Genomic DNA, 13,836 nt, shown 5'->3' on the forward strand with positions numbered 1-13,836 from the left:
ACCAGGTACAATATTCTGATTGTTTGCATCTTGTTTTTAAGCCCATAAATAATAATGCAAGCCACAGCTTGACTGTTAATAGAGAAACGCGGCAAAACGGTGGTAATTCATACATACAGCCTCTCTCTCTCTCACTCTCTTTCACTCTCTCTCTCTCGTAAATGACCAGTTGATGAATTACACTTTTCTGAGAATAGAATATCAAAGTGCCAGGTTGACAAAGATAAGTAACACACTTAGCAGATATTTCCGTATTGCTCAAGTGGGAAGCTCTGTTTCGGGGAAGTACTGCCCTGATCGGCAGCATCACGCGCATGCGTTATTTACGTGCAGATCAAAGCATGTGCATGTGTTATGATACTCTCCAAAATGGCACCAGGGTGACACGGAGGAGAAGAATTGTTGAATAAAGTCATTATTTTAGTTTTCTTTGCACACAAATAGTATTCTTGTAGCTTCATAAAATTACAGTTGAAGCACTGATGTCACATGGACCATTTTAACAATGTCTTTACTACGTTTCTGTGCCTTGATCGTGGCAGTACCCTTGCTGTCTATGGAGGGTCAGAGAGCTCTCAGATTTCATCAAAAATATCTTAATTTGTGTTCTGAAGATGAACGAAGGTCTTACGGGTTTGAAATGACATGAGGGTGAGTAATTAATGATATAATTTTCATTTTTGGGTGAACTATTCCTTTAACTAGGAGTCATGAGGCCTTTGAATACTGTTAAGAATATAAAATATTTAAATGATTAAATACACAAATACTGTTTGAATATTCAAAAACTGCTGTGGACATTGAATATTTAAAGGATTAAATGTCATTCATCACCTCTGTATTTCAGAGCAAGTGTACAACACTGAGGTAAATTGTACTGGTTTCTAGACTAGCGATTTCAGTGAGTCTAAAGCATTTACATTACACTGATGAATTACTGTTTTATTCTGAAATCTATTCTGACTGAAATCAAACTTTTAAAGTGCATGTAATTGTACTTAATGAGATCACACAGAGGGCAAATGGAAACTTCTGCCTCTCAGATTTTTTCCTGAGGGAAAACAGTAATCTCTAATGTGCCTCCTCCAGTGTTTCAGAAAAGATATCAATGTCTCAAATTGTACACAGAATTGCTACGATATAAAAATCTGCAATCAAAGGTCTAACATTTCAATAAGAAATCAAACATATTTTATCAAATTCTTCCAAAACCAAAACTATGCTTTCTACATTGATTTTACAGCTCTATACTCTTACTGAGAGTCAACAATTGTCTTATTTCTCTCTATTTTTAGGAGAAACATCGAAGTTGATATTTCAATTGTAAACGATTAAATACTAACTCTCTTGAGAAACCTCACAGCAAAAAAAAAAAAAAAAAACTTCCTCGTTAGATACACTGATACACACAGCTTCAGGGCTCGCAAAATCGCTAGCCCGACGTCCCGGGGGCGGCTATTGTGTTTTCCAGTCGGGCTACCAAAATATATCACCGCCTGCCCGACGGGCTGCTTAAATACAGATCTCCCGCGGGTCCTTAAAAACTCTGAAAGTGAGTTGTATCAAAATTAAGACCATAAAAAGTTTTAAATACGTTAAATGGTATAAGAAATGTCTTAATTATAATTTCAAGAGGTCTTGCAGTTGGGGACGGAAAGACAAGAGTCGAGCGATACGGCAGGATTAAACTAAAAAGGCAATGATGTCGTTGAATAAATAATGAGCTGCACATTTCAAGTCAAAATGTCTTTATGTGAATGTATCTGAAGGTAACCGACTGTCCTCAGAAACGTGTCGTTGGCATTTTAATTTCATTTTACCTATAATTCCTGATAAAGCAGCGTTTATGAGCGCGGAGCTGCTTTGTGTACAGCGTTTCCAGGGAAACCGCAATATTTCAGCGCTCCTAAAGCGCCACCTCGTGGCAGAGAGTGAATCTGCATTTCCAAAAAGCCTTTCTTGCTGTTTATGGTCAGATCAATGCAAATATCAACTCATGTTTTACGCAGCAAACACAGAGTTGTAAATGAGAAATAAGTTGATGTGCCCTCTAAAAATCTAAACAATTAAGACAGTAATATTTATACGTTTTAAATTAACATAATAATTTATATGCTTGATTGATCCCTTTTCATAAAAACGGTCTATAGCCTGAAACGCTGTTGTATAAGAATTTTGTTTTTGTGAAAAACCTAGCTGTATCTGAACTGTAAATCATGTAATTTTATGGCTCAAAACTGTATGTTACCATAGACATTGTCCAACCCCGCTCATTCTGTGTTCATTTTACTTGTGCAGCTCTTAAAATGGGTCATAAATTGCCTTAAATATATTTGTAAAAATTCTGCAGATACCCTGTAAATAGTGAAATTAAATTCCTTCCTTCATATTTGTTGATATTTGTGTATTGAAAATATTTTTGATTGACATTTAAACTCCTATCTGATTTTCTATATTTAAAAAAAATAATAATAATAATTCGGGCTAGTTAAATTAATTTTCGGGCTACCAAAATCTGAAGAGTACCTGCCCGAAGGGCTACCAGGGATTTTGAAATTTTGCAAGCCCTGAGCTTCACTCCTCTCTACAGTAGAATGCAGCAGTGCCTTATGTCGCCATTGATCATTTATATTTTTCCCCTCAAAATGAGGCTACTGTCTGGAACATGCCATTCCAAAGCTGCTAAAATGGAGCAAACACATGAATTATTCTTGCGAGAACAGGGTGATGACGTATATGAACTGATGCCATGTTCTCTGATGATCGAGGTTCTTCTGTGTTTCATATACTACTGATCTCCCCGAACGCCCACACATACCCCCCCCCCCCTTATTTAAGCACTGCTTCATGGAACACTTATGCTATTTATAGAGGCTTTAAACGGCCCACACCTTCATATGTGGTTATGTTCTGCCTTTGCACAGAACAGAGCGAGGTGTGAGACACCCCCCCGCATCACAAATATATAAATGCAATCACAGTCTGCTTCAATTTCCAAGGGCATTTAGGCAGAAGGTGAGTGGTTGGATAAATACAAGTGAAATCATCAGGGTGGTTTTGTAAGGTGTTAGGTGTACAAATAATCATAATTTCCATTAAAAAGACTTTCTGTAAGTCTGAGTGATTCTGATTGGTCAATCTCCAACAATATCTTCTCATATCACTGCAGTCTCTTTTTTCTTACATAATTTAAATTCAAATCAGTATTTCAAAATGTACTTTTTTGTTAAAATAGTAATCCCATAATAAGCAGATACAATGAACAGGTGGTTATCACAAAAAAAAAAATTATATATATATATATATATTAGGGGTGTCAACGTTAACGCGTTAACGCATGCGATTAATCAAAAAAAATTAACCCGTTAATATTTTTTTAACGCAGATTAATCGTTTGATAAGGTTTGACGCCAACTTCTTTCCGTCATCGCAGCGCGGAAGGTTATCTATTGTGTGATGAGGGTACAGCACCAGTGTTGCCAGGGTAACGGCACAAGTGGGCTATTTTGAAAATACAGTCGCGGGAAAAATTACAGAGCGGGTTGCGGTTTTTCGGGCTACTTTTTTAATGTACAGTGGCCGCTCAAAGTGTATATAGACAAATAAAAATTAAAATAGATCCTTTTATAATGTGTATTATACTTGGAATGTATCCCCAGCAACTTAAGAACTGAGAGGCGGTTGTAACATCAAACAATGTGAGTTTCAGCAGAGCAGCAGAAATAAACATGACAACAGCCTCTATAGATTATATAAGATAATAAAAACACGATTACGATAGATATGGTCTGTATTTGATTTTCTTGAGATTGAATGTGTACATCTGAAATGCTAATTTGTGCAGAGATACAAAAGGCTATAAATAGCATATTTTAACAACAGTAAACGACCAAATTCCACATGTGATCGTAAAAGGAAGTTATTACAAACTCTCGATGGTGGTTTGAAGTGAGTTCTGAGTAAAAGTGCACTATTAATCTCATAAATTGTCTTATGTAATGTTAGCATGATGCTAATATTAGCTCTAATGCAGCTGCAGAACAGGTCCAATTCTTCTTCATAATACATTTTGTCATAATACTTCATAAGGTCGCAAGAAAATGATTTTTTGTATTTATTTAGAAATACTTTTGGTAATAGTTGGGTAAATGTATACTGGGATTGAAGCGATGTGGCTTGGTAAACGTTTCATTGCCAGTATAAAGGCTGAATAAAAACAAAAGAATAACGATAAAAGAATAATAAGGATTATGTCTCTCATACCTGGCGGAAGTGTGAAAGGTTCTGTTTCCTTAAACTATGCATTTCATGCATTTCTTTTTCAACACATTTACAGGTAAATCCTAGTATTTTAAATTTGCGATTAATCATGATTAATCACAGCCCGTGACTGTGATTAACGCGATTACATTTTTTAATCGATTGACTGACAGCACTAATATATATATATATATATATATATATATATATATATATAAAAATGACTGACTGATTGTACATTAATAGCTTTACTCTGAAATATTGAGTCATTCAATTGAAAATTCAAACACTTTTTGGATTTCTCATTTCTTCTTCTGACCATCTCGCTAGTCGCTATCCCATCTCATCATTCATGCTCTTCTTCCTCTGTCTCTGTTTCTCTTCCTCAACTCTATCCAGATGTAGCACATTCTGCCAGCTCTTCTTCAAACTTGTAATTTTGCAATTAAGACTGAGGAGGCAAAAGAGGCTCTCCTAAGCAGCTGGCTCACCATCAAGCTGACAGCAAAAGGAAATCCTCTTTTATTATTTACTCACTGTTTTCCACACACTGATGATTAAGGAAGAACCAGATCACAGCTGTGCTGGTATTCCATAAGGAACAAAACTTCCTTAGTAAACCTTCCTTAGTGTCTCTCTCTTTTTCTTCTTTGAACGCACACAAAAATTGCCAGCGAGTGGCCAGTTTGTCCCTTTAGTCTCGTTGCTGCTTAACAGCTGATGGATTCACTGTTACATTAAAAGGTCTTGAAGACAAAATAATTTCCTGTGTTTCTAGACGCTAAAATCCTAAATTCATCAGTTGGTAATGAATATAATTACGAATAGGCTATAATATTATGTCCACACCTTTAATCTCAAATCAGGGTGACCCAGTAACTGGAGATTTAGTGTTGGGGGTGGCACATTACAAATAACGTGAGTTACCTAATCAGATTATTTCTTTCAAGTATATAATAAAATAACACATTACTATTAAACGTACAAGTAATATTGCAAGTTAGTTACGCAAGTTACTTTATTTTCCCATTTAGTCACTGACACCTCTCCTGTCCCCATGTTAAGAGAAATAAGGAGTGGGTACAGAGAGACTTCCTTCAGTCTGAGACTTAAAAATGTTACTTTTGTTGCGAAAGGGCCTTTACTTTTGCCAAAAATATAACTTTTGGGTTTTTAATAAACAAGCCCAACCCAGGTGACAAAAAAGTAATGAAACTTATACAAGCTGATCTGTTATTACTCATGCATAAAAATTACATGGACATGCATATTACTGAGCTAAAAACAGTTCAGAACAAATACCGTAATTACCAAAAGTGAGTACTCCAAACGTCAGAAGTGTATGTTGGATCATTTTTGTCTTTTATAAGTAGTCCCACAATGTTCTGGAATGTTCCAGAAAGCACTAGAATATCACAGAAAATTTCGGAATGTTACAGAAACTTTCTTGCAAAAGCAAAATATCTTTAAAAAAAACACATAGTGTACTAAGTGTACTAAACCGATGTTTCATAATTAATAATAAAAGTTCTAAAATGGATTATTGTACCTAAACAGTACAATAATAATTAGCACCACAAAATTACAGAAGGATCATAAAAAAAATTGGACAAAAGGCCTTTAATGTCTACAATAAATAATTAAATAAAAACCTCTCTTTTATAAATGAATATAACTTTTCTACCATAACTTTACACAATTACAGGGTAGTCGCATTTCATTAATTGCATTTAGAGCCACTGCTGTATAGGCTTATTCTGTAGCATGAGAAAAAGTCTAGTGTTATTTAGGGCATTTTCAGACCTGTAGATAGCTTGCTTTCTTCCAAAACAAGACTAAAGTTACAATGTTGCATTTTCTTGGTTCGGTTCTTTTTCACAAAAGAACATTTCAAAGTATACCAAATATGTGTTTATGCAGCGGTCACGTGTAGGTAACGCATTTCCCATCATGAATACCATTAGGTCTTCTGAACTCAAATGAACCATTCAGGCAATCTCTGACTGATTGTTTTGGTGCAAATCTAAGTGCAATTGTCGTGTTCGCATATGGAGAAAACACCAGGCATCAGATTTTGAATCCAACACTCCAAACTAGGTGTTAAAACTCTCTTACATGAACAGTTCACCCAGATATAAATAAAGATCTATACTCAGCCCTACTCATCTCACATTTTTCGCCTTAAATCTAAAAGGGAATAATAATGGAAAAATCTAAAAGGGAATAAAACATCCAGGCTAAATGGAACTGGAACTGTCAATATATATTTTTTTTTAAATACCATAAAAATGTAGTGCAATATTCTTTAAATCATTAACCGAAAAGCATGTCTTGCTCTTCTGGTGCAATCACAATACACACCAAAAGGAGGAGAAGAAACTGCACAAACTACATTAATAATGAACAAGACGTATAGTTCCTACACTTTTCTAACAGAGCTTCACTCTTCGAGGCATAATCTACAGGATGCACAAACAGCTTTGCTCTCCAGCAGAGACCCTCAGTTTTCAGCATGTCTGAGCATGACCTTGCAGAAGAATTCCCTTTCTCCCTCAGCTCCAATGGGGTCCGACATTCCAGATACAATCAATGGAGGGTTTCAACAGGTTTAGAGAAGATTTGAGAATGTGACTGAAAGAAAAAGAGCTAGGAATAGAGGGAGAGAGGAGAAAGATCGAGCTGTAGGTAAAGCCATCATACACTCAACTGTGCACCTGTAATTAGAGCTAGTGCCGAAGCCTGTGGTGGAAAAATGGAGAAGCGAAGCACCGCAGAGGGTGCCATTGACCTGCCGTGACCAGTAATTGCAGTCGCCTTAAAGAACATCCAGTGCCTTTAGTGCGTAAGAGGGGAGCAGGAATTAAAATCACTTTTCCAGGGTAATTTAGACTCATAGAGTGAAGAAAACAGTTATCCACAGGTCTTCAGGTACAAATTGCAATGTTATAAAACGTGCCAAAACTTCACACTTCCAAGTCATACTGCCTGTGCAAGAGTTTGAAAAAAGCTGTCCGGATGGTCTCTTTGCATAACATGATTTTATATGAGAAATGCCTATCTTGTTCATACTCCAATGTGAAAGGCGTCTCTCAGAAATTTGATAATTAGACTCATGAGACAACTGGGAGGCATGAACATCTGCAGTGAGGACATCAGATGCTTCAAATCTGAACAATTAAGCAGGTAGAATCAGACTTCTGTTGATAAAATGATTTGAAAATTAATTTAAATGAGATATGTAGATATCGGAGATTGCCAAAAATATCTGGAGGACCATCTATTTTAATTACCAGTGTGCAAATTTCTAGTTTATGAAACGTCCTGTTAATTAGTCTCCATTTTGCTGTTGAGATGCTTTGTATAATATCATAATATCTACTTTATAAAAATGAAATACACCATTTTGAGATTCCCAAGATCATCACACTGGTGGAAAACCTCTGGAAAACCTCAAGGCTCTCTTTTAAGTTCATGCAAGAAGCTAAATATTGTAAACGCGTGCTCCAGTAACACCATCACAAGGAAAAAGCTTTGAGACATGTCAAATATACAAAACTGCAAAAGTCCTTGAAAAGGATTAACTGTTGCTGCAAGACATTTACAAATACCACCACAGGCACTTTACACTTTCTGAGAGCTTTCAAAATATTTAATGAATAAACTCCTACCTTGACACTGAAATCCTTGTTTCCCAAAACCCCTGAAAGATAAAAGCAAATAATTTTTTAAACACTTACACTTGCACTAAATCGCTTTGTGGTTTGATTGTTGTCTCATGTAGTATGACTCATTTCTTTTTTCCTGTACTGTCTTATACTCTTGTATTGTCCTACAACAACGATCAAGTCATTTTTTCATTCATATTTTTACATTTTCATTTTACTTTGTACTTTACACCCTTTACTTTGGGAAACTAATAAAACTGCAGCTCAAAACCAAGTGAGCTCCTACTGAAACAGCATTTTGCCCATTCTAGGCTTGTTCGGAGTCAGCTGAGTACATATGATGCCCATAAAGGAGTGCTGTCTAGATAGACAGCACAATAGGTCTTGAGACAATGTACAGTGTTACACCTGAGCTGCAACAGTAACAGGTCCACCTGTATGGAAAGCCACCTTAACATTTATTCCTTAATTTAACTAAAGTCTCCTTTTATGTTACTATACCTTTTTATTTGTTATTCATTTATTTGCATTTTTACTAGAAACATTTCTAATTTAACTAACAAGACATTCAAATTAACAGCAAAGGAGCAGTTCTGGCAAGTCAATACGTATAAAAAACATTTTAAGACGTATACTAGAGCCTCATATATAGATACTAGCATCTCTCTATTAGTAAAAAGAAAATGTTATAGCAAAATTGATACCAGCTGTCGGAATTGTTACTAGTAACTAATGAATGAGTACTAATAGTATGTACTGAATATGTACATGTATTTTAATAAATAGTTGTATGTACATTTGAAGGCTACTAGTCACTACTGGATTACTTAGTAGTAGCCTACTTTAAAAAAAAAAAAAAAAAAGAACAAGCAACACAATACTATTTAGTTTTAATAACTGAATGTTACAGCAGCTTGCCATACACTTCTGTAAGGCGCGCACAAACTCTTACCAGATAAAGTCCGTGCAGTGGCTGCAGAAAGTAGGCTGCTTGAAGAAGCGAGCGATAAACTTGTGATCCTTAACTTCGTGAACGTTCTTCTGTCTCAGAGCACCTTGTCGGGCAAAGCCCCTCATGGGTGGGCTCCTCTCCTCTCCATCGCTGTTCGATTGCTCTGCCATTCTCAACGCGGGGAAAGTTTGCGCGAGCCGGTACACTGGAGTGAGTTGTGCGGAGTGCGTACATGTAATGCAAAGCTTCAGACTGCGATGAACTCTCAGGCGCGATGCTTTGCGTCCCTCTCCGCCCAAGTGCCCTCCTTACGCACCGGTACACGCACACGCACGCACGCACAAACACACACACACATACATACACACACTGACGCGCTGTTACAAGACTCCTCCCACCCTCCCACTCATTTACCTTCGGCAAGCTGAGCTGATTGATAGAGATTCTGTCAAACCTCTCTCACATTTACATGAAAGAGCTCGACAGCATAAAAAGGAGACAATGGGAAACATTTACGAGTAGATAATGAAACGCGAGGCTTTATATGGCAAAATTTATATGGCAAGAGAAGTGTCAATCATATAACTTGCCACTGCCTTGCTGATAAACCTTAAAGGTGCACTTAGTATTTCTTATATCTTCCTAAATACCTTTCATACAAAAAGAAATAACACTTTAGAGAAATTATTAGAATCATTTAACCATAAGAGTTAAAGTCTAGACTGTCATCTAGGAAAAGAGATTTATTCTACTTGGAGCGGGTCGCCCCCTCATGGGCACTAACATGTTGACATCACATGACCAGCTGTGGAAGACGCAGGATTTTTTCAAAGATTACATTTGTCTAGATTAAATAGAGTGCATGTGCTAAATATTAGAATGAGAGAAACAGAAAAGGAACAAAACAAGATGCTTTTGTGTGAAGCTGGAAATTAGTAAAATTAGTAAAACTTCATTGCTGATAGATTCACATCCTGGTTAAATTGGGATGATATGAGCCAGTTAGAAGTTACATTTACCGAGTGCACCTTCAACATTTAATTAATTTGAGCACTGCATATTCATACCTGAGAACTGATTAGACCATATCAAGATAATTAGGAAATCGTTCCTAAATTTAATTAGCCTGTATTTAATTGCATATCATATGATAAAATGTGGTGAAGAAAGAATAATTATGTTGTATACAGGGAAGGAACCACCGTAGACAATATGTGGATTTCAGTTCCGATGTATTTTTTTTTTTATTTGTTCATCCTATGCGGTTAAATTTGACTATATGCATGAAAAAACTCTATCATTACTTCATATGAAGTACAATGTTGTGAACAAACCCTCAAGTTAAGAAACCCAATAATGATACTACTGTTACAACTGTACCAAGCATTTTCTTAAGGGGTTTTGATGCAACATGCTGCAGGTTTTCTGATCTCCCCGAAGCCTAAAGCTGCACGGAGAGCAAATTATTTTGGTGGCTGCTCATATAAATTGACGTCTAAGCTTTGTTACATAAATTTTTGTGTTGTGTCCCAGCTGACTCTTTTCAGCAGAGTTGTTTCATTCCTGTTCTGTGACGCACTAACAAGTAGGAGGCAAGGACAACCAGCGGCTGAGAGTACAATGGCACCATGCACTTACCAAGAGAGACTGAGTAACCCTCAGCAGGGAGCTTGAACTTCTTGTGCTGATGCTGTCATATGCCTGTTGATCATATCGTGTGATTCATGCTTGTTGCTGAACCGCTAAATATCAGGGATGCCGCAGTTGATTATACTGGTAATCGATTGTTACGATGATTAATCGAGCATTGTGAGTTTGTGAACGTTTGTAATAAAAACAGACTTTAAGACGCTTAAGAAGGCGCACACATGCGACAGAGATCGCATAAATATCGTCTATATTCATATGCATGAGGGATTGTATGAATAGGCATTGATACAATAGGCTATTTTAAATTGTTCTCTGATATCCACAAGGAAGGTATGTGGCTTAGGTAAGGGCAAAAATTCTCCAGAAACGGTTTTACATGTGCATTTACAACCCTAGACTTTCTCCCTAGAATGAAATGGTCTGTTATTGGCTTATTTGAAAGGGTCACGAATAATCATGTTGAGCTCTGCTCTGATTGGCTGTTTCACAGTGCAGCTCATTTCAGTAGCTCACACAGCAGGAAGGAAACACAGGGAGGAAAATATATATTTCAATACTTTCTCTGGCAGTTATATGGTCGGGTAATTATACTGTATAAAACGCGGGCATCAGGGAGTTGCTATTAATATGCGGGGCATTGAAACTGCTTTCAAATGCACGATCGCTTTTTACTTCCACTTTCGCTTTCCAGATTCGCGATCGCACAGGATCTGTAATTCATTCGCCGTCATCCTCAGTCATCTCTCCTTACTCTGTTTATGTGGTAAGTGAAATCTTATGTACTGCAATGTAACAGGCTACCGCTAGCAGCTAACCATGTCCCTTTAGTGGCTAGCATTATTTTATTAGAACGCGTTATTTGCTTTCTGTGCCTTTCTGAATACAGACACCAACCCATCCCTGCACTTCACATCCCCTGCATGGCCTGGAAAATAACATTTATTTCCATGGTCTGCGATTTTCGCTGTTGTCCTCACTTGTTTCTTCACAATACCTGCAGAACTTCTGAAGGTTGGTGTTATGTTCAGATTCGCCTATTTTTCAGTGGTCTTTTTTATTCACAAGATTTATATAAGAAGGAGGAAACTATGGTGTTTGAGGCTCACAGTATGTCATTTCCATGTACAGAACTCTTATTATTCAACTATGCCAAGGTAAATACAGTTTTCCATGCTATGGCACTTTTAATTAGTAAAAGTAGATTTAAACTAGGCAGTAGCGCCGTCTATGCAATCCAGAGCCAATCACATGACACCTTTTTTTTTAACCTAAATGCGCATGCGCATTAGCTGGTCAGCAAAAATACAGCTTCTGCTTAAGTAACTCAATGCTCTCAAATTTTACTCCTGATTTGTACATATTTTAAATATATACTACACACAGGCTACATTGTATTTATTTAAACGTAATATTGATTGACAAACATTTTGATCTCCATTAATACTTAATACATTAATAAAACTGATAAATGAGTGTAACGTTATACCAAAATGTTATTTTATATATGCAACCTGCTGTTTATATTGGCGCAGTAAAGGCAGTTTAAAATAAAAGTAGTGAATGAATGCTAGTATAATTGTCTGCAGAAACACACACATAGGCTGCCTGGCTACTGCGCTTATAACATTTATAAACACCTTTTAAAGGGTTATGGCTTCTTTTTACAACACCACAGAAATAGTTCACTCAGATACTAACCATGTCTTTTGAAACCTGTATGACTTACTTTCATCTGTGGAACATAAAAGGAGATAATTATAGCAGAATGTCCCAATTCAGTTTCCCTGCATGGAAGTGAACGGTGTAAACATTCTTCAAAACATCTCATTTTACTTTTCTTGAAAGAAATTGAGTTTGTAATGACATGATAATGAGTGAATGTGAATTTTCATTCATTTTTACTAAACTATTCCTTTAAAACAGTCTTCACATCCTCTTGCGGCTTAAAGTTGCTTTAAAAATTTTCAACCTATGTTGCAAAAATCATCTCTACTGCAGATGAAATGGCTAATTTTTGCTTCTAGAGCTGTTGTGAAGTTTTGTGTTGAGAAGACAATGTTAAATATATTTTCTCTTGGTTGACACTGTCTTTTCCTGTGTTAAGGGAGTCAGAGGAAACCGTTAAATGCACAACAGCATGTGAGATGGACAGAAATGCAACCCAGAACTGCGTAGTTTAATGCTGGAGCAGGAGATACAGTGTTAAGGTCACAGAGATCACCTGTGAGTAGTGATGCCCACAAGCTAACAGCATCCAGAGCAGCTTACCTGCTCTGCGCCCACTACGCTTGCTGCTGGTGGTCGCCCACGCACACACATCATACCTACAGTACACGCACTGAAATCCTTTGCAGTCGATTTGCAGTCTTATTTGTGAGTTTGTGCATTTTGTGAGAGAGGTTCCTCAAGATTGGAACCTCAAAAACCTATTGATGTAGTTTCTTTGTAAAATGTATTTGATTTTCAAGCACATCCATCATTGCAAAATCTTTCCTTTATTTGTCAGCAGAGCAAAATTCAACAAGATGGAACACTGCCACCTGCTGTTGGAATATATGTGTTAAACATACACTCCTAAGGGACGGTTCATTTCAAAATAAAAATTCTGTCATGTGTTGTTCCAAACCTGAATAAATTTATTTATATTGTGGAACATAAAAGAAGATATTTTAAGGAATGTATCTGGTTTTTGTGTCTACAGTGAAAGCCAATGGTCACCAAAATTGTTCTTCAAAATATCTTCCTTTTATGTTTTAAGTCATAAAGGTTTGGAATTGTGTTCTTTACTTTAAATTATTATTATTTTTTTTGCTACAATGGCTGTTACTACGGTTACAATCCACATCGAGATGAATATGATAAATTCAGTACTACTGGTCCTGAAAATGTCTTCTTGTAACCTTTTCTAGCGTCTGATCTCAGCCTCTCTGTAATACTCCGAGGTAAATGGAATGATAAGGAGAGTATGAGTCTTTTCCCCTATGGTTGCTATGGAGATGTCTTTACATAATGATAAATATAGGTTGATCACATCCTTTAGAACACTTGGGATTTCAGTTCTGCTAGATGAAGAGCATGTGCACAAAATCTTAATAGAGTAAGGCAATTTGAATTTGTTCATTCAGTTACTTTGTGTGTCGATTACGGTACTTGTTTTTAAAATACTTTATTTTCTCAACTCTCTGCAAATCATTAATGTCTAAATTGTTTTACGGCCAGCATAATCTAATGTAATATGGATGCAACTAATAAAAAAGCTAAACCAAAATCAGACAATACATAACTTTAATATGTCTGGAACTAATATAA

The 13,836-nt window shown here is 36.5% G+C and overlaps 1 protein-coding gene across 2 annotated transcripts in view; it reads right to left on the reverse strand.

Moving 5' to 3' along the window:
- Positions 1-9,198, reverse strand: part of prkcbb (protein kinase C, beta b) — a 155,317-nt gene extending 146,119 nt beyond the window's left edge. For both annotated transcript variants that reach the window (XM_058769639.1, XM_058769638.1), the window contains exons 1-2: positions 8,878-9,198; positions 7,929-7,960 (exon numbers count right to left, since the gene is read on the reverse strand). In XM_058769639.1, coding sequence (XP_058625622.1) covers positions 7,929-7,960; positions 8,878-9,047 — 202 coding nt within the window. In that variant the 5' untranslated portion in view covers positions 9,048-9,198. The remainder of the gene's footprint in view (positions 1-7,928; positions 7,961-8,877) is intronic.
- Between the last annotated feature and the right edge of the window lie 4,638 nt (positions 9,199-13,836).

This window comes from Onychostoma macrolepis, chromosome 03, assembly GCF_012432095.1.
Source record: "Onychostoma macrolepis isolate SWU-2019 chromosome 03, ASM1243209v1, whole genome shotgun sequence".
NCBI classification, from domain to species: domain Eukaryota; kingdom Metazoa; phylum Chordata; class Actinopteri; order Cypriniformes; family Cyprinidae; genus Onychostoma; species Onychostoma macrolepis.